The sequence below is a fragment of the Sarcophilus harrisii genome, chromosome 2, assembly GCF_902635505.1.
Source record: "Sarcophilus harrisii chromosome 2, mSarHar1.11, whole genome shotgun sequence".
In the NCBI taxonomy this organism is placed as follows: domain Eukaryota; kingdom Metazoa; phylum Chordata; class Mammalia; order Dasyuromorphia; family Dasyuridae; genus Sarcophilus; species Sarcophilus harrisii.
In genome coordinates, this window is record NC_045427.1 from 195,866,093 (window position 1) to 195,888,542 (window position 22,450).

General features: G+C 33.5%; 1 protein-coding gene across 6 annotated transcripts in view; it reads left to right on the forward strand.

Moving 5' to 3' along the window:
• Window positions 1–6,750, forward strand: part of GRHL1 (grainyhead like transcription factor 1) — a 75,368-nt gene extending 68,618 nt beyond the window's left edge. For all 6 annotated transcript variants that reach the window (XM_031951222.1, XM_031951223.1, XM_031951219.1 and 3 more), the window contains 2 exons: window positions 3,671–3,735; window positions 4,888–6,750. In XM_031951222.1, the coding sequence (XP_031807082.1) occupies window positions 3,671–3,735; window positions 4,888–5,002 (180 nt within the window). In that variant the 3' untranslated portion in view covers window positions 5,003–6,750. The remainder of the gene's footprint in view (window positions 1–3,670; window positions 3,736–4,887) is intronic.
• The last annotated feature ends 15,700 nt before the right edge of the window (window positions 6,751–22,450 follow it).

Consider the following 22,450-nt stretch of genomic DNA (forward strand, 5'->3'; position numbering starts at 1 on the left):
GAGTGACCTTTTACTGACAAACATCTTGTCAGATGGGAGATGCCCTTTGTCACAAGACCATAATAACCCTCTTTTTGATTTTTCTTTAAAAAAAAGGAAAAGAAAAGAAATAGAGGGAGTGAACACAGACCAAATTCTAAGTATTTTCAGTTATAGCTTAGTCTAGCTATAAACTTTCAAACCATCAAAACATTACAGAAACTATGGAAAAGATGTTTCTGTGAGTCTGATTTCTTGAGTTTACATTGGAACAACACAGCTTCTGAACCTTGGGGAAAGAATGTAGAAAACAGTTCTAGTTGATAGCAAGCAATATCCTTTTTGGCTCTATTTCATTGCTCATTATCAGTTGCCCAGGTTTGTTAATAGTTACCTCGTGACCTTGTGTGTATCTGTCATCCTTGTCTTTATACTCACATAGCCATCACTCTAGTGCAGTCCTTTATCACTTTTGTCTAAGTGAATATAATAGCTTCTTAATTTAGGTGGCGAGGTGACACAGAACCTATGGTCAGAAGCTATTGTTTAGTTGTTTTTCAGCTGTATCTGATTCTAAATGACCCCCATTTGGGGTTTTCTTGGCAAAGTCACTGGCCCGATTTACCATTTCCTTCTCCAGATCATTTTCCTGATGAGGAAACTAAGGCAAATAAAGTTAAATGACTTGTTGAGGGTTGCACAACCAGGAAGTGTCTGAGGCCAGACTGGAATTCGTGAAGATGATTCTTCCTGACTCTAGGTTCAGTGGGCCAGCTAGCTGCCCAGAGTCAGAAGACCTGAGTTCAAATCTGGCCATGGATACTTCCTAGTTGGGTACCACTAGAAAGGTCACTGAACCTCTATTTGCCTCAGTTTCCTCAATTAAAATTGAGGATAATAATATCTCCCAGGGTTATTGTCAGAATCAAGTTAGATAATATTTGTAATGTGCTTAGCACAATGCCTGGCACAACATAAGTACTAGCTACTAATTGGTTTCCTTGCTTCCCATTTATCTCCTCTCCAGTCCATCTTCCCCATAGCTGTCAAGTGATATTCCTAAAGCATAGGTGTGATATGACATTTCCTTGCTCAAAAAGCTTCAGGACTTGTAGGATCAACTAAACATCCCCTTTGCCTTTGTCATTTAAAGCCCTTGCAATCTTGCCCCAACCTAACTTTGTAGCTTTATTGAATATCACTCTAATCCAGCCAAATTGGTCCCTCTAAATGGGATTCCATCTCCATTCTCTATACCTTTTTCATAAACTATTACTCATCCCTTTTTCTACTTTTGCCTCAGAGTGCTTAGCTTTCTTGAAATCTCAGACCAATTGACAAATGCTCTAAGAGGTCTTTCTTGGTAATCCACAGTCAATCAATAGTTAATAAATATTATGTACCTGGCACACAAAAAAATAGGTACCTGATACAAAAAGAGACCAAAGATAAGCTTTTATGTACTAGGCAGTTCTAGCTTTTGCAGAAACAAAAGACAAAAATGAAATATCCTTGTTCTTGAGTATAGTTTACCTTCTGTGGGCTATGAAGGGGGGAAAGAAGGCACGTACTCAGTGCAAAATATATACAAAGTAGGGGCTGATAAAAGAATCATGTTACTCCTCTCCAATAAATTCCAGTGGCTCAAGGAAGTTACAATACTATTGGGACAAAAGGCAAACAAATATGTGCAAACAGCTATGTATGAGATAGGTAGGAAATAATTAAGAGAAGAATTTAAGAGAGAATGGGAAAGCTTTCCTATAAAAGATAGTATTGTAGTTAGAATTTGAAGAAAGCTAGGGAAGACAGAGACAAAGGGGAAGTCTCCCAGGCATGGGGGACAGCAAAGAAAATGTATGGAGCTGACAGATGTAAGTGTCTTGTTTGAAGAACAGCAAGAAAGCCAGGCCAATGGATCAAAGAGTATGTGATAGGGAGGAAGGTGTAAGAAGTGGAAAAATAGAAGGGGGCTAGCTTTTGGAAGGCTTTGATTGCCAAACAGAAGGTTTTTGTATTGGATCTGGGAGGTGCTCTAGAGCCACTGGAATTTACTGGAGAGGAGTGACATGATTCTTTTATCAGCCCTATTCCCAACTTCCTCAACCTGAAAATAACTTGTATCTACTTTGTATATATTTTGCACTGAATACATGCCTTCTTTCCTCACTCCATAACCACAGAAGGTAAACTACTCATTTTTGTCTTTTGTTCTCCAAAAGCTAGAACGATACCTAGTACATAAAAGCTTATTAAATAAAATGTTTGTTGACTGATTTTCCTTAAACACATAGGAAAGTTATTTAGTAAAGATAATATTATCTATCCAATACTTTTTTAGACAAAGGATATTTTCTTAATTCCAACTTTAAAAATAATCAACATGACTTTCTGATCTATATAACTTAGGAATAATTTCATGGCTCTACCTTCTTTCTCCAGTTAGATTATATTCAACATGGTCTGGCCCCATGTCATATTATCCATGCCATCCATCACAGGACCTCGTTAGACACTCAGTATTTTTTCTTTATAATCAGAAGGGTATTTGTAAATGCCATTCTCTTCCCTTATATGATCAAAACATTGTCACTGCCCCCCTTTCCCTTTCCCTTTCCACCGCAAACCCTATTCTTTGTCCTCATCCTGACCTCCAACCCTCGACTTCTCCTTGCCTTCAGTTCTCTCTCCAGCCATCTCCTGGCACAGGCCACACTCCCCCCTTCTCAGCCTGACCCACTGGTGAACAAGTTCAGCTCCACATTCCCTCCCCTTGAGCCTCTTGCCCCCGTCCATCTCTCTCTCCCTATCTCTAATTTATCTCTGATCTGTTTTCTTTGTGTCTCTTCCATTACACTGTGAGACTATTCAGAGTAGGGGCTGATTTTTTGCCCTTCTTTGTATCCCCAGCACTTAGTGTAGTGGCTGGCCAATCACTTAATCATGCTAGATAACTGACTGACTTTGATTTAATTCCCTCATTTAATTGCATCCTTCTGTTCATTTTTAACCTGTTTGATTCTTATTAATATATTTTAATTTTTATAAAAGATCTTCTCAATATGCTGAAGGGATTCCTTTCCTCCTTCTAATGTCTCAACGTTGTGGGTCTCAGGATGTTCAACTGTTGTCTTTAATTTTTGGTATATGGCCAGCCCTCCCCTTTTCTAAATATATATTTCCTTGATTTTTTTTTTCTTTTGTCATATAGAAATTATTTCTGGTAATATGCTTTGGCACTTTGGCATATTATTATTATATTATGTAATTATATTTAATATGCATATAATAATATACATTGATATAATTAATAATATATGTATGTTTGACTATAAGTATATTTGCATATATGTGTATATATATATGTGTGTGTTTCTCATATGTATAAGTAGTATATATGCATTTAGATGTGCCATACATATTAATCATCTGGAATAGTATAATGCATAAAATGCTGGACTTGGAATTCAAATTCTGTCCCCCAGATATTTACTGGCAATTTACCTGTGGACAAGTCAGTTAACTCCTCTGATTTTCTATTTTGTCATCTTTCTAATGAAGAAAATTGTTTTCATAGCATAGGCTTGTTTAGGAAGATCAAGATAGATAGTATATATAAACTATTTTACAAACTAATGACATAAAACTACAATAGTGCTTTGTAATTGATAGTATTTTTGTTCTGTCTTAGATATCAGATAAATATGATGTTCCTTATGATAAAATTGGAAAAATCTTCAAGAAATGTAAAAAAGGGTAAGTATTTACTGGCCTCTTTCATAATATTAATATTGTAAACATTTGTGTCAGACACACATACTCTTGGATATATTTTTATAAGGAATTTATAACATTTCTATGTGGTTATTACTAGGGCAACTTTGCTAAAGAGTTTTTTAAAAATATTAATTACATCATGACATACAGGAAAAAATTAATACTACATTTATTTTTATTCAAGTAAAACAATTCATGTCAAACTATTGCCAAACTTCATATAAGCCTGTTAAATAAATGTCAGATATAATGATAACTAATGAGTATTAAAAATCATTATAATTTCATATCATTCAGTTTCATTTGTTTTATTCTTATTCTTTTTTTTATATTGTAATCATTATGTATATTGTTTTCCTGATTCTGTCTACTTCACTTTATAGTAGTTTGTATGTCTTCCCATGCTTCTCTATATCCATCATTTTTTATAGCACAATAAACATATATGTAGTATAATTTGTAAAATCCTTTCACAGTCAATGGATATCTATTTGCTTCTTGTTCTTTGCTACTACTAAAAACGCTGCTACAAATATTTTGGTGTATGTGGGGTCTTTCTTTTATCCTCTGAGAATATGTCTAGCTATATAATATATAGTATCTGAAAATCAAAGGGTGTAGATTAGTCATTTTCTTCACATGATTCCAAATTACTTTCTAGAACAATTGGACTAATTCACTACTAAAACCAAGCATGCATATTGCTGTGTTTCCACAACTCTTCCAACATTGACTATTCTTATCTTTTTTTCTAACTTTGTCAATTTGCTTGGTTGTGAGGTGAAACCTTAAAAATTTTAGAATTTGCCTATTAGTATTAATGATTCAGAGAATCCTTTCATATGGTGGTTAGTAATTTGCAATTATTTTGAAATTTTTTTAAGTCATTTGAAATATATATATTTCTGTTAGTTGTCATATATTTTTAAAATCAGGATCTTGTTAGAGATTTTTAATACAAAGATTTTTTTTCTCCAGGTAATTACCTTTATATCCTGCTTTGTATTCATTTTGTTCATGCAAAAGTTCATGTAATTTCATGTAATCTAAATTATGGCACCTTATTCTGTTGGTTCTTAAAATTGTGTCTTATGCAGCAGTAAATAACCTTGACTTTTCTTCCACACTTAGAATCCTGGTGAACATGGATGATAATATAGTGAAGCACTATTCTAATGAAGATACCTTCCAGTTGCAGATTGAAGAAGCAGGGGGATCATATAAACTTACGCTTACTGAAATCTAAAGGCAAGCAAACCCAGAACTCAAAATGGGTTAAATGAAAGTGTTAAATGGACTTTTTTGTCGAACTGCAGGGTACAACAATGAATCACTTCCCAAAGAGGGAAACTAGTGGAAGTGATTCAGTTGATTTCTTGAAGGGACAGAAGAACATTTGGATTGAAAATGATAACATTGATATATTTTGCATTGGTCGTCTGCAGATGACAGAATCAGTATGTGAAATGTATAATAGTTTACATTTATAGAGCATGTTATAACTACAAAGTACTTTATACACATTGTTTCATCTGAGCCTCCTGATAACTCTGAGGCAAATAACAGCAAGTGCTATTATCCCAGTTTTACATATGAGAAATTAAAATTCAGAGACAGTAAGTCATTTACCCCAAAATCACACAGTATATAGTAAAACCAACATTTAAACCTTTAAGTCTACTGCCCTTCTCATTTTGCCACATCACAGCTAAATTTAGAACTAAAAGAATATTTATCCCATGGCTTACTGAATCAATAGACTGCCATTTACTAGTTTCTTATCTGTTCTGCCTACTTACTTATGGAAATTTAAACAAACAGCAATAGATTTGAGTTTAAGCTTTTCTTACCTTCAGCTGTCTCGAGTGTCCTGTGAGATTGATTGTCTCATGCTTGTAAGAGTTAGACTGGAAAACCATTATTCTGTAATCTCTTATCCTCAGTAAGTGTTTACTAAATAGGTATGATATTGAAATCCTTCTTTGTAACTTTCTTGGACATTTAGTAATGGCCTTATGAAGAACTGAAATGGGTTATAGTATAAAATCATTTTAGATAAAGCTATATTGTATATAAGTGCAATATATTTTTGAAGGTTCTGTAAATGTGTATATATATGTCACATAAATATATAATATATAAATATGGTATCCATGTACATATAATGATAAAATGTAATGAAAGCTATCTCAAAGAAATTCCATAAACCAAGATAAAATTATTTTTCTGGCATACACCAAGATGATCAAAAATAGTGTGGAAATGTTTCTTTGATAATGTTTTCCCAAACACATGTATTTATTCCATAACATAGTAATACCTTCTAGTATTCTGGATGAAGTGTCTATGTCTGGGTTTCTGCACTACATTAATAGATGAAATTTAAAAACTAAATACTCTTATAATTAAATACATTCTATACATACCAGACAAATCTGTCTCTATTAAGGGAACAAAAATGAATGAATAGGCTATGGTTAATATGCACTAAGTGATAAAATTCAACTCAAACGAGTTCCTCTTAATCTACTGCATTGAAGATGAGAGAGGTTTTATTTTAAATTGTTAGAAGCCTCAGGCTTTGGTTTTCCTTTATTACAATTTTGGGAAACATTCACAAATTTATGACTTAAGTTACTGTAGCAGGGGAAATTTTGTATACATATAAATATATCCCAACTACTGAAAAGTGTAAATTTATAACACAAATACAATCACGGGTATTTCTTAGGTTCAGGGATATAGCATAGACCCTTTGTACAAGTAGAATTGATAGCAATATGTTTATGTTTCAAATATTTTAATGAAGTATGTGAACTAAATTGATGATTTGTTTTCTAATATAAGGTACCATGGGACATGGGTCATATAACAATGTTTTATATTTTGTTTTATGAAACTGATTTTTGCCTTGTGTGTTGTTTTTAATTGTATCATTGAAGATGTATTTTAAGCCAAAGGGATTAAATTTTATATGTCTATTTCTTAATATGACTTTCTCTGATATGGTCTCTCAATTTGACTTTGTCTTGGCATGAGCCAGAAAAGGATGTTGTCTTCCTAAAAATTCGTTGCTACAGCCAGGTGGGTACAGTAGATAGAGTCCTGAGCAAGTTCACATCTAACTTAGATACTTCTAAACTAAAATATTGAAGTTCTGTCTGCCTCAGTTTCCTCATCTGTATAATGGATATCTTAATTACAGTGACTTAATAGGAATATTGTGAGGATCAAATGAAATTATCTGTAAAGCACTTAGCATGATGATTGGCATATAAGTGGACACTTAATAAGTATTTGCTTCCCTTCCTCTCCCCAAAACATATACATAGATATCTAAATGCCATGAAAATGGGACAGAAGTAAATTATACTTTTGAGTGAAATTTTAACAAAATATGGTCATTAAATGCCCTTTAGATATAAATTTCTAATCTCCTTCCCTTTCTTTTTATACCTTAGTTGAATTGTGCTTAAACTTATAGTTTTGTTAAAACCAAATATTCTCTGAGAATATGCAAGTAAATTGCATATTTGTCACATACGAGGTATTCAACAAATATTTGTTCATTTGAGTAAACTGTTGTCCATATGGCCTCTAGTATATATAGATTCCTAGTATACTCATCTCATTTTTTATATCTTTTACTTAAAAGCCAAGAACCTTTACCTATAAAACATAGTTTATATGATGATAAGATCTTGAGCTGTAAAGAACCTTAAAAATTATCTAATTTAACTCCTTCAATTTACAGAGGAAATGCAAGAAAAAGAACTGAAACTCCTGGATAAGGTCATGTAGGATGTTGTCTTCTAGTTTGGCTCCAACTCTTCAGTTATTCAGGACTAAAAATATGCCTACTGCCTTATGGCTTCACACAGCCAGAATGCTGCTGGGTATGGATCTTGGCCAGATCAAATATTGTTGATGTGCAAGATTCACCTCTTAGGCTCCAAGGCTTTCAGTGGCTTGGCAACTGTCTCAACATGTGGCCAGTGAAGAAAGATACCTATCCCCTATCAAGGACATATTTTTTGTTGTAGAGTGAAATGAGAATCTCTTACAGATGGAAGGACTAAATAACAAGAAGTTATGAAGAGAGATGATGGGAATGGGACCATAAAAAGGGGAACCTGGAAAATAGGAATTAGTAGAAATTCAAGGTGTCACTGTAAGTTGGCCAGTTTTGTTTTTTCAGATGTTAAAAAAAAAACTTTACTCATTGTGGCATTTGGGGTCACAATTCTTTATATACTCTTTTTCCAGTCTGATGTAAGAAATAAAGGAACTCTCCAAAGAGCCTAATATTTTACTGAAATAAAATTATACATCAGGTTTCCATATAAAAGAAACTCCCAAAATGAAAATTAGAAAGAATCTTAGTCAAAATTCAAAGTTTTCAGGTCAAAGATAAAATAAGAATAAGGACTATACAAGATTTGGCAATTGTCACTATTAAAAAAGGGGGGAATTTAAAATATATTCAAAAAAACAAAAGATAAAGGCTTACAACCAAGAATAACTGATCTGACAAAATTGAATATAATTCTACATGAGAAAAAAGTGAATTTTTAATGAAATGCATGATTCTTTTTGCTTTTGAAAAAAATTTTAATCTTTGACATACATTTCTATTTATTATTCAACATTCTTTTTTCTTTCATTATTTAATATTTTATTTTCCCTCAATTACATTTAAAACAATTTTTAACATTTGTTTTAAAAACTCTGAGTTCCCGATTCCCTACTTCCTCTCCTTCCACAGGCATCTTTCCACTAAGAATATATATGTGAAGTCATACAAAAACATTTTCATCAAAGGAAACACAGACTCCCCCCTTCCAAAAAAAACCTAAAGAAAAAAAATATTCTTCAATATGATTCAGACACAGTCAGTTCTTTTCTGGATATGTTTAACATTTTTCATCCTTAAGTCCTTCAAAATTGTCTTGCATAATTGTATTGCTGAGAATAGCCAAGTCATTCACAACTAAACATTTTACAGTTTTGCTGTTACTTTGTACACAGTACATTTCACTTTGCATGAGTTTATGGAAGTCTTTCCAGGTTTTCTGATAACATCTGGCTTGTCATTTCTTTTTTTTTTTTTTTTTAATTAAAGCTTTTTATTTACAAAGCATATGAATGGGCAATTTTTCCAACATTAACCCTTGCAAAACCTTTTGTTCCAATTTTTCCCCTTCTCCTCAACCCCTCTTCTAACTGGCAAGTAGCCCAATACATGTTTTTTTTTCATTATAGCTTTTTATTTACAAGATATATGCATGGGTAATTTTTCAGCATTGACAATTGCAAAACCTTTTGTTCCAATTTTTCCCCTCCTTCTCCTCACCCTCTCCCCCAGATGGCAGGTTGACCAATACATGTTAAATGTTAAAGTATATGTTAAATACAATATATGTATACATATCCATACAGTTAGTTTGCTGCACAACAAGAATCAGACTTTGAAATAATGTACAATTAACCTGTGAAGGGAATCAAAAACTTTTCATCATTTCTTGCAGCATAATAGTATTCCATCACAATCATATACCATGTTTGTTAAGCCATTTCCCAATCAATGGGCATTCCCTCAATTTCCAATTCTTTGCCCTGAGAAAAGTGCTGCTATAAATATTTTATATCTATATGTCCTTTTCCTTTTTTTAAATCACTTTTGGGATTCATGCCTAGTTGTGGTATTGTTAGGTTAAATTACTTCACTGGAAAACTGTTCATATCTTTTGATCATTTATCAGTTGGGGAATGGCTCTTATTTTTTATAAATTTAACTTAGTTCCCTATGTGTTTGAGAAACGAGGCTTCTTTCAGAGAAACTTAAGTCAAAGTATGTATATGTATATATATATATATATATATATATATATATATATATTCCCTCTAAGTGCCCTAAAAATAAGGTTTTCTGGAGTTTCAAGTATCATTTTCCCATGTAGGAATGTAAACAGATTAACCTTATTAAGTGCCTTATGATTTTCCTTTCCTGATAACCTTTTTATGCTTCTCATGAGTCTTGTATTTGAAAATCAAATTTTTTCACCACAAATGTTTGAAAGTCCTTTATTCATTAAACAACCTTTCCCCTGGAAAGAATTATATTCAATTTTGCTAGATAGATGATTTTTGGTTGTAATTTTAGTTCCTTTGCTCTCTGGAATATTATATTCCAAGCCCTCTGATCTTTTAATGCAGAAGATGATAAATCTTGTGTTATCCTGACTATGGCTTCACCATACTTGAATTGTCTCCTTCTGGATGTTTGAAATATTTTCTCCTTGACCTGGGAATTCTGGAGTTTGGTTATAATATTCCACAGAGTTTTCATCTTAGGATCTCTTTCAGGAGTTGATCGATCAGTAAGTTCTTTAAATTTCTATTTTACCCTCTGGTTCTAGAATATCAGAACAGTTTTCTTTGATAATTTCTTTAAACATGTTTAAGCTCTTTTTTTTATCATGACTTTCAGGTAATCCAATAATTTTAAAATTATCTCTTCTGGATCTATTTTCCAAATCACTTGTTTTTCCAAAAGACAACATTGTTTTCTATATTTTCATTCTTTTGGTTTTGTTTTACTATTCCTTGATTTCTTATAAAGTCATTATCTTCTATTTACTAAATTCTGATTTTTAAGAAATTATTTTCTGAAGTGAGTGTTTGATACTTTTTCCATTTAGCCAATTTTGCTTCGTAATGCATTCTCCTTATTAGCTTTTTGTATTTTCTTTTGCACTTCTCTCATTTCTCTTCCCATTTTTTCTTCTACCTCTCTTCTTTGATTTTCAAAATCCCTGTTGAGTTCCCATGGCCTGAGACCAGTTCATATTTTTCTTGGAGGCTTTGGATGTAGGTGCTTTGGCTTTGTTTTCTTCCAAGTGTCAGTTTTGAACTTCCTTGTCACCATAGTAACTTTCTACAGTCAGAATCTTTTTTTGTTATTTGCTCATTTCCCCAGCCTATTATTTGACTTTTAATCCTATGTTAAGGGCTCTGTTTCCAGTGCTAGCTATGAGAGCCCTGCAATCTCCTTCTGACCAGATGTTCAAGACCCTACAGTCTATGGGCTGAGACCTCTGAAAGTAGTGCTGCTGATCAGAGGCTCCCAAGGACTGCGCTGGCCTGGCCTGCCCTCGACTGCATCCACTCTCATCCTAGTGATTAAAACCTTTTCTGATGACCTCAGTTATCTTTGGTGTCTATGGATTGAGAGGTCTGGAAACAGTCACTGCTGTCACTGATTCAGAGTCTCCAATGACTTCTCCTAGTTTGCTGGAACTGCACTGATGCAGCTTGCACTCTGGATTGGCAGACCTTTCTTGCCTACCTTTAAGTTGTCTTTAGCTAAAAGATTGCTTTATGCCATCTTTTTGTGGGTTCTAATGCTCTAGAATCATTATTTTAAAGTATTTGGAAAGTTTGGAGAAGAACCTGGTAGACTCCTTGCTTTTAATCTACCATCTTGGCTCCTTAAATTTCAAGCATATCTGTTGATAAGTCCAGAGCTGAATATAACCTCAAAATGGAAATAAAAGGAAATAAGGGAAAGGAATTAAATAAAACTAGTAGAAGTGAAGCACTGTCTTCTTTGGAATAGGTTTTATTTTGTTTTGGTGATATTAAGAGAAGAAAATCTAATATCTGAGGAGGAAATTCAATATCTCATATAATTGAAGTGCATCAGATGGGTATATAAATGTGGAAAAAGGAATGGGAAGGAACAAACACCTTTTGAACCTCATTTATCTAAACTAGAGAAAGGAATGTTGAACATATACAAAGTGACATGTAGAATACATTAAACAATAGAGAAGTAGAAAGCAAAGACAAAAGAGAGAGGTAATTGATGGACAGAGTTGGAGAAAGGGTAATAAGCAAAACAGACTTTGAAGGTCAAGGGGGGAACATAAAGGAGAGGCTAAAAGGAAAGGAAGAAAATAAAAATCTGTAATCAAAGATGTGGTGAGAAGAAAATAATGGTGCAGAAAGAGATTGTGTCAATTAGAGATCATAAGTGTTAAGTAAATTCTTATTTCACCACCTTTACAATGAGTAAAGCAGTACCAAAAAAAGGGAAAAATAGAGACAGAGAAATACACAATTAGTCACAGCTAGGAACATGAATGAGATGAACTGATTTATAAAAACATGATAGGAGATTGTTAAAAAAAATAATAAAATAATATATTGTTTAATAGATACAACAGATACAAAGTTTCACATAATGTAAGTAGAGCTCTGGAGCAGAATATTATGCTTCAGATGAATAAAAAGCACACATAGCAACTATTATTTCACATAAAGCTAAAGTAAAATAGACATGACAAAAAAGAACTAGTCAGGGAAATGGAATAAGCTTAAAGTTATCATAAATAATGAATCAATATCACCTATCTATCTGGATATCTATATCTATACAGATATATACACAACCTCACTAATCTATATCTTCATAAATATATGTACCAAATACTAGAGCATATTAAATAGTTAAAGGAAAAGTTAATAGATTTGTAGAACTAAATAGTAAAAGTCTAATAGCTGAAGATTTCAATGTACTTTTCTCAGATCTAGATAAATAACCAAAAAAAAAATTAGTAGTTAAGGAGCTTAATAGAACTTTAGAAAAAATAGAGCAAATAAATGTCTGGTGTTTATTAAGTAGGAACATAGGGTACCTTATATATTTGTCAACTATGCATGACATTTACAAAAACTGACATGTATTAAGGAAATAAAAACTTTATAAACAAATGTTGCAAAGCAGAAATACCACAACCACTGGCAATAATATAATAAAGATTATATTCAACAGTTGGCCTTTATATAGATAATTAAATTTAGAGATTATATAAATTAATCCTAAAGAATTTATAGGTCAAAAAATTATAGAAAAAAATAGAAAATTTCACCAAAGAATATGAATATAATGACATAACATACCAAAACTTGTCAGATAAAGGTAAATAGTCTTTGGGGGAAGTTTTATAGCACTTACATGATTTCATCAGCAAAAGAGAAAAAATGAACTGAACACGCAGAAACTACAACAGCAACAATTATTTTAATTCAAAAATAGTGCTGAAAGTCAAAGAAAACTAACAAAAGTGAAGGCATATTGAATTGACAAGGAACACTATAGAAGTATTTTTTAAAATTAATAAAACTGCTAATCTTATAAAAACAAAAAACAAACTGCTGGCATCAAAAATTAAAACATTTCACAACAATAAAAAAAAATAAAGGCAACTATTTGATTTAATTTTGCTGAATTATATATCAACAAAAACCCCAGTAAGATATGAAATAGATACTTAAAAAATATAAAACAACTAGATTAACAGAATGGATTATTTAAATAACCCAGTATCAGGACAAGATATTGAACAAGCCATAAATGAATTCTCAAAGGGAAAACACTTTAGGAACAGAGATATTTATAAGTAAATTCTTTCAACATTTAAATAACAAGTGTAATATTATATGAACTGCTTGTAGAAATAGTAAAAAAAGGAATCTTTTTAAACTGCATGACACAAATATGGTCTTGATACCTAAATAAGAGAGGAAAAATGAAAACAAATCTGCAGACCAGTAACAATGTTTATAAAATATTAAATAAAATATTCACAGATAGACTACAATTAGTTATTAAAAAGAATATATGTGATGACCAGGTTGGATTTATGCTATGAATACAGGATTGGTTCAATATAAGGAAAACTAAAAACATGATAGGCCATATTAATAACAAAAATGATAAAAAGTATCTGATTATATTAATATATGCTTAAAAGTGCTTTTGAAAAAAATCAAGTTTCTGTTTAAAACACTAGAAATAAATGGCTTTTCCTTAGAGTAAATAAAACATTCAAAGTCAAGAATAAACAGTATATATTTAATAAAGAAAGTTTTGAGGTCTTCCCAGAACCAACTGAACATAGCAATGTTAAATAAATCTAAAGATTCCAACTACTGGGCTAAGTACTTACTATTTGACAAAAACTACTAGGAAAAAAAATTAAAAGCATTATGGCAGAAATTAGATTTAGAGAAGCAAGTCATATCACCTGCCAAGATAAGCTCTGAATGAATACATTACTTGGACTTACAAAGGTTAAATAATAAATTATAGAAATTTGAAAAATTATCTTTCATATCCATCAATTGGGGAAGAATCCATGACCATAAAGAAAGGTAGAGGATCACAGATTATGATTATGTAAAAAAAATTTTTTAAAAAGGAAAATTTTGGTTATAGTAAATATATGTTTTGCATATATATACATATGCAAAACATATATTACTATAACCAAAATTTTTAAATAATGCAGTTTAAAATTAGAAATGGAATAATTAACTAGGATAGCGCAAAACTTTACAATAAAAGTCTCATTTAAAATAGCTATATAAGGAACTATTTTAAATTTGTAAGATTTAAAAAACAAACCCTACTAGATAAATGGTGAAGAATAAGAAGTTTTCAAAGGAAAAAAATAAGTTATAAAAATAAATGAAAAAATATCCCAAATCTTTAATGGAGAAATGCAAATTAAAGCAATTCTGAGGTTCTACCTCATACCTATCAATTTGGCCAAGCTTGGGTCATTTTTTTTTTAATTTATTTTTTTAAATAGACTTTTATTTACAGGATATATGCATGGGTAACTTTACAGCATTAACAATTGCCAAACCTCTTGTTCCAATTTTTCACCTCTTACCCCCCCACCCCCTCCCCTAGATGGCAGGATGACCAGTAGATGTTAAATATATTAAAATATAAATTAGATACACAATAAGTATACATGACCAAAACGTTATTTTGCTGTACAAAAAAGAATCAGACTCTGAAATATTGTACAATTAGCTTGTGAAGGAAATCAAAAATGCAGGTGTGCATAAATATAGGGATTGGGAATTCAATGTAATGGTTTTTAGTCATCTCCCAGAGTTCTTTTTCTGGGTATAGCTAGTTCAGTTCATTACTGCTCCATTAGAAATGATTTGGTTGATCTCGTTGCTGAGGATGGCCTGGTCCATCAGAACTGGTCATCATATAGTATTGTTGTTGAAGTATATAATGATCTCCTGGTCCTGCTCATTTCACTCAGCATCAGTTCGTGTAAGTCTCTCCAGGCCTTTCTGAAATTATCCTGTTGGTCATTTCTTACAGAAGAGTAATATTCCATAATATTCATATACCATAATTTATTCAGCCATTCTCCAACTGATGGACATCCATTCAGTTTCCAGTTTCTAGCCACTACAAAAAGGGCTTCCACAAACATTCGTGCACATACAGGTCCCTTTCCCTTCTTTATAATCTCTTTGGGATATAATCCCAGTAGTAACACTGCTGGATCAAAGGGTATGCACAGTTTGATAACTTTTTGAGCATAGTTCCAAACTACTCTCCAAAATGGTTGGATTCGTTCACAACTCCACCAACAATGCATCATTGTCGCTTGGGTCCTTATGAATTGAAATTTTAAACTAGTATCTGTTTTTTAAAACCACAAAATAATCCATTACCTAACTTGATGGATAAAAAGGAGAAAGACAAGATCACCAAAAAAGTGAATTCACCATAAATGAAAAAGAAATAAAATTATTTAAAAATTTTGTTCAATTACTTGCCAGTAAAACTGAATCTAAATGAAATGAACATTTACAAAAAAATATAAAATGCTCAGATCAATAGAACAAGATATAGAGAGCTTAATCTAATCTCATAAAAAATAAACTAAACAAGCCATAAATGAACTCTTACCAAAACAAAAAAACCTGGGACCAGATGAATTTAAAAGTGAATTCTATCAAATACTCAATGATTAATTCCAATGTTTGTAGAAGCTGTTTTTTGGGGGGGGGAAGGAGGGGAAGGGAGATAGTAGGAAATGAAGGGCCCTGCCAAATTCCTTCTACAACACAAATATACCTAAATAATAGAGAGTCAAAATGGAGAAAGAAAACAATAGACTGGCATCCATAAAGAATGTAGCTGAAACACTTTAAATAAATTATTAGTAAGGAGATTACAGTAACATAGTACAAAAATATATATTATGAAGGGGATAGATTTATATTTGGAATAGTAGTATTAGTTCAATATTAAGAAAAGTATAAACAAACCTGACCGTATTTATAAAGAGAAAAACAAAAAAAAATTATTCTTCCATAGATGTACACACAAAAAAACCTTTTTGACAAGATATGACACCCATTTCTGTGAAAAAAACAAAAACAACATATACAGTAGAAAGCATAGTAACAAATGATTCCTTCTTTACTAAGTACTATTTTATCTAAAAATAAAGAGGCAAAATTATATGTAATTGAAATAAACTAGTTTTTTCTAATAAGATCAGGAGTAAAACATAGCCATTATCATCACTATTATTTGATAAAATGTTAGAAATGTTTAGCTATAACAATAAGACAAGGAAGAAATTGTAAAAATAAGCAAAGGCAAAGAAAAAATTAAATCATTGCCTTTTTATAGATGATATGATAATTTACTTAGAGAATTAACTAAAATTTAATTGAAACAACTTCAGCAAATTTGTAGCATATAAAATACACATAAATTATCATTTTTATATATACCAACAAAACCCACCAAGAAGAGAGAAAAATTCAATTTGAAATAACTATAGCATGTATTTTTAAAATGGCAGTCAGCCTGCCACCACACTCTCTGTATGAATACAATCACAAAACTCTATATGAATAAAGACAAACCCAAATACTTGAATTTCTGCTTTGAAATTCAATTTGTGAAAATTTGCAATTTTACTAGGCAAAAATTATTTTCTTTGAAATTCTTAATCTTTTATCCCTCCAAATGAATTTATTTTTTCTAGTTCTATAAAGTAGTTTGTGAATGACACTAAATAGTTAACTTTATGTGGCAGTCATTTTTATTAAATTGGCTCAACCTCATGTGTAATTTTGAGTAACAAAGTTGACCCCCCTCCCAAAGGAAAATGAGAGTTATTGGAAGGCCTTTGGAAAAACAAGCAAATTAATGAATTGTTGGTGAATTGGTCCAATCATTCTAGAAAGCAATTTAGAACTATACCCTAAAAGTTTCTAAACCTCTGCAAAGCCTTTGACCCAGCTATACCACCTATACCCAAAGAGATCAAAGAGGAATCAGGTATGTCATAAGAAATGATGGAAATGGTTTTGTATGAACTGATGCATACAGTAGAAACAGTGAACACAATTAGGGGAGCAATATATATCATTAAAAAAAAAACAATGTTGAAAGACTTGGGAATTCTAATCAAATTAATGATTATCAGTAATATCAGAGGACTGATGATGAACGCTACTGAAAGACTGAAACTCAGAGTTTGTTTTTTGCTTGACTGAGTATTTGTCACAAGGGTTTTGCTTTCTTTCTACTCAATAATTGAGAACAACCAGGAAGATCTGACAAGAGATGGGTAGTACTGTTCAATATCAGTCCTCTGAAATCAGGGTTAGTTTTCATTGATCAGAATTCTTAAGTCTTCAGAGTTGTTTCTTTTTATAATGTGGCTCTTATAAAATAAGTTGTTCCAGTTCTGTTGACTTCACCAGACCTAACACAGCAACATCCTTGTGGATTAAGGGTGGAGGATATAATCTCTAACGTACTCACTCAGCAGCACTGCATGTACCCTGCCCCAATCCCTGCCCCAACCTGCCAATAGGCTCTGGCAGAGCCCAGGACCTGACTGACTCATCAGGTTGGGCTCATGGACGCACTCAGCAGATTTCTCTGCAGCTGCTGCAGTTTCTGCCAGCACACTTTGTCCTCTCAGTGGACCTCAAGTCTGCCCAGCTACTGCTGAGAAGGAACTGGCACAGGAGGGCAAGATCACACTTGGCCTGGGGTGGTCACTCTAAGCCAAATGACTAAATAACTGAAAGATCTGGGAAGAAGATACCAGCGAGCAGAACTGCCCAGGTCCAGAAGTGCCAGCTAAAGCCACTCCTCTTTTCCTCCTCTGAGAGCACTTAGAGCAGAGACTGAGACTAGTAAAAACTGAACTCCTTAATATAAGAAAAGGCTAACATAATGTTGAGGTCCAGGATCATGGATAATAGCACCATAATTGGGCAAAACATTTAAAAGTGAGTGATAAGAGAGTGGAACCAAAATGGTAGAGCAAAGAGATGGACTTGCCTGAGTTCTCCCCAAATTCCCCTCCAAAGAGCTTTAAGTAATTCTGGAGCAGTAGAACCCACAAAAGGATGGGGTGAAACAATTTTCAATCCCAAGATAATTTAAAAAGTTGGCAGGAAAGCTCTGTCACTCAGGGGTGAAAGTGGAGCACAGAATAGTTCAGGCTATGCCGATGCTAGCTGAGCCCCAGCAAACTATGAGCAGGACATGGCAGCAGCAAAAGCAGCTTCTGGAGCTCTTAGCCCACAGGGAGGAAGGGGGTCAGACAACTAGTGAGACACTGGGAGCAGGACTCCTTTGCATTGCCATAGATAGATCTGGGTCACAATCTGGTGTTGCTCTCCTGGGTTGCAGTCCCAGGACAAGATGGAGCACTGGCACATGGGAACCTGTGACAGCGGGAGAACAAGGAACTTGGTCACAGTGCCAGGGTGGAAAAGAATGCTTGTGGACACTTATAAACCAAAACATAAGCCAGGAGAGCAGTAATCACACCTCTTATATCATACCACCTTGGAAGAACTTACAGACCTTCAGAACCAGCTCTTGAGAGCAGCAGCAAGAAAGGCCTGAAAGCCGCTGTCTTCTCCACCGTGAGCAGAGTCCCACTTTTATATAGACTTAAAAGGTAAGAAATAGGCTGGGAAATGGACAAACAAATAAACAAAAAGAACCAGATAATAAAAGTTACTCTGGTAAGAGAGAATATCAAAACACATTCAGAAGAAGACAGTCAAAATTGCTATGTTGAAAGACTCAAAGAAAAATATAAATTGGTCTCAGGCCCAAAAAGAATTCCTGCAACAGTTCAAAAAAGCAATCAAAAAAAGCAAAAATTTAAAAAATCAAATAAGAGAAGTAGAGGAAAATTTGAAAAAAAGAAATGATAGTGATACAAGAAAATTATGAAAAAAGGACAGCTTAGCGAAGGAGACACACACACAAAGAAAAGAACTCTATAAAAAGCAGAAGTGACCAAAGAAAAAATAAAAAGTTACTGAAGAGAACTCCCTAAAAAAAAAAAAACTAGAATTGACCAAATGGGAAGATATATAAAAATGCATTGAAGAAAAGATGATCTTAAAAAGTAGAGTTGACCAATCAGCAGGATTTTAGAGAGGCCTGGGGAAACTTTCATGAGCTGACGCTAAATGAAATGAGCACAACCAGGAGATCATTGTACATGGTAACAAGAAGATTATACGATGATCAATTCTGATGGACAGGACTCTTTCCAATAATGAAAAGATTCAGATCACTTCTGACAATCTTGTGAAGAGAGCCATCTACACCCAGAGAGTGGACTGTGGGATCTAAGTTTGGACCACAACATAGCATTTTCACTTTTTCTGTTGTTATTTGCTTGCATTTTGTTTTCTTTCTGTTTTTTATTTATTTAACATTAATATTTAACATGTATTGGATTAGCTGTCCTCTAAGAGAGGGGATTGGGGGAAGGAGGGGAAAATTTGTAACACAAGGTTTGGCAAGGGTCAATGTCGAAAAATTACCCATGAATTTAACCAGTGAAAAGAAGCAAAGAATTCTCATTTGGAGGTCTTGGCCACTGATTTACCATAACTGGAATGTCCCTGAGAATATAATATACCTAAGTGGAGATGATCATCTCATGGGAAGCTTTTGTAAGAGAACTTTGCAAGAGAAAGAAGAACATGGCAGGCTGATATCTGATGGCATATATGGTGGTATCCTGTGTTTCCCTCCAACTGTTTCAACTCAAGTCTAATGCTTTATCTACTCTATCACCTAGTAGTAAAATTCCAGTTCTGCTGGAATTTTACTTTGGTCTTTTGATGTCCAAATGGTCTGACCAGTAAACCTAAGCTGCCTCTGCAGTGTGAATTCAACTCATCAGATACCTACTATGTGCAAGGCACTATGCTATACATAAGCAATTTCTACTCCTAAAGAGTTTACATTCTCCTAGAAAAGAGGTTTTCAACTTGAAAACCATGAAATTGTTTATATAAGTGTTTTGATGAATTGTGTTTCCTTTGTATTCCTATGTATTTTATGTTATATATTTTTACTTATTTATTTTGCTGAGACAATTGGAGTTAAGTGACTTGCTCAGGGTCACATAGCTGGGAGGTGTTAAGTATTTGAGACCAGATTTGAACTCGGGAAGACCTGACTTCAGGGCTGGTGCTCTATCCACTGCACCACTTAGCTGCCCCTGTGTTATTTATTTTTTTTAAATTATTCCAAGAAGGGTTTCATAGTTTTTGCCAGGCTGACAAGGAGGTCAAAACAAAAAAGGGATAAGAATCCTGAATTTAGGAGAATATAACAGATAGATAAGAATAATACAATACTTTGATCAGGAAAAGAACATTACTAGCTATGTATGTGTTGGGTTTGGGAACAGTAGGATAAGGGCAAGTTTCTTGCAGAAATTGGAACTTGATCTAAGCCTTAAGTATTCTGGGAATTAGAAAGGGAGAAGAGAAGTCTACACAGGAAGGATGATTTGTGGGAATGTAATTTGATGAAAGATGATGCAATCAAATCAGGGAACATTTGGCAGTTCAGTGTGGCCAAAGCAAAGGATGTGAAATAAGCCTGGAAAGAGAGGCTATAACTCACTTGTGGGAGTCTTTGAATGCTTAGTTTGAAGTATCTAAATGCCACTAAAGACTATCAATCAAACATACTCAGACCCATCCCTTGCGAAGATGATTTAAGCATCTGTGTGGAGGATGACCTAGAGAGGTCAGGAGACCAATCAGGAATCCATTATAGTAATCTCAGCAAAAAAACTGATGAGGGCCTGAACTACAGGAAGTAGCAGAGATAATGGCAGGAAGAAGACATATAAAAGCTGTTGTAGAGGAAGATTTGACAAGATTTAATGACTGAATATAGAGGGTGAAGCAAAGAAAAAAAGTTTGAATCTGGGTAATTAAGACTTTCCTCCAGCCCCACATACTTTTTTCTTCAAAAGGCAGCTAAGTCACAGATAGTAAATAGAGCCGTGGACCCCAAATCAATAAGACCTGAGTTCAGAAACACTCACATGAATGCAAAGTGAAATGAGAAGCACCAGAACAACATTGTGTGATAATCAGTTATGAATGATTTAGCTCAGCAATACAATGACCCAAACAATTCCAAAGGACTCATGAGGGAAAATGCTATCCACATTCAAGGAAAAAACTAATGGAATCTGAATGCAGATTCAAAACATAGTTTTCACTTTTTTGTGTTTTTTTCCTTTTGGACTGTTTCTTCTCTTACAACATGACTAATGTGGAAATGTTTTATACGTGATTACTTGGTTGCTGCTTGTTCTTCACTACTGAAGAGAAGCAAAATACATCACCATGCTGGAGTCAAGGTACAGTTTGTCTGACTGTGGCTAATCAGACCAACATGAGCTCAGGAGGCCCTACCACAGGCACAAATAGTCAATATGAATATTTGTAGCAGAAATGTCTCTAAATTTGCTCATCTCAAATTTCTTTTGACAACTGAAGTTCTGCTTTGCACCTTCTTTGATGTGAGCATATCATGCTGGGTGGTCCTTTGCCAATGTCTATTATGCCTCACAATCCATTCCAAAGTTTGTCAAAGAAATTTTGAGAGTGTCCTTGTATCACTTTTTCTGACCCCCTGCTTTGTGTGAGGGCTCTATAAAACAGCCTTTTAGGCAAACGTAGATTTGGCCTTCAAACAACATGGACAGCCCATTGGAGTTGTGCTCTCTGCTCTCTGTAGCAGAGTTTGAATGCTTGACAATTTAGCTTGACAAAGGACCTCAGTGTCTAGATCTTATCCTACAGGTGATTTTCAAACTTTCTAAGATAATTCAAATGGAAGCGATTCAATTCCTGGTACTGACTGACACTAGTAGACTGTCCAGGTTTCACAGGAATATAACAATAAGGTTAGCACAATGACTCTCTAGACTATCAGTCTGGTAGTCAAATACTTTTTCTCTCTCAGAGCCTCCTTTGGAGCCTCCCAAACAATGAGTTAGCTCTGGCAATGTGTGTTAACCTCATCATTGATGTCTGCATCCTTAGAAAGTATACTGCCAAGCTAAGTGAACTTATCCACAATATTCAAAATTTCTCCATTTGCTGTACCCAATATTAAATTGCTTCCCTTTTTAGGGAGGGAAGAGGGGAAAAAGCGAGGGAAAAAATTTGGAACTCCAAAAAAAAATGTTTTAATGTTAAAAATTATCTTTACATGTAATTGAAAAAAATAAAATATTACTAAATAAAAGCACAAAAATACATAGAAATTAGTCTTTTATTAAGAAAATCACCTGAGTTCAAATACTAGCTATGTGAGTTGGCAAGTTACTAAATTTGTCTCCCTCAGTTTCCTCATATATTGAACAGTACTTTGCTGACCACAACACATTATATAAATGCTAGCAGTTATTATCATTGTGGGACACAATGTCATAGCTCTTGATAGATTTTTACCCTATTCCAAATTATGATGGAATGAGCTGGAAAATGAATG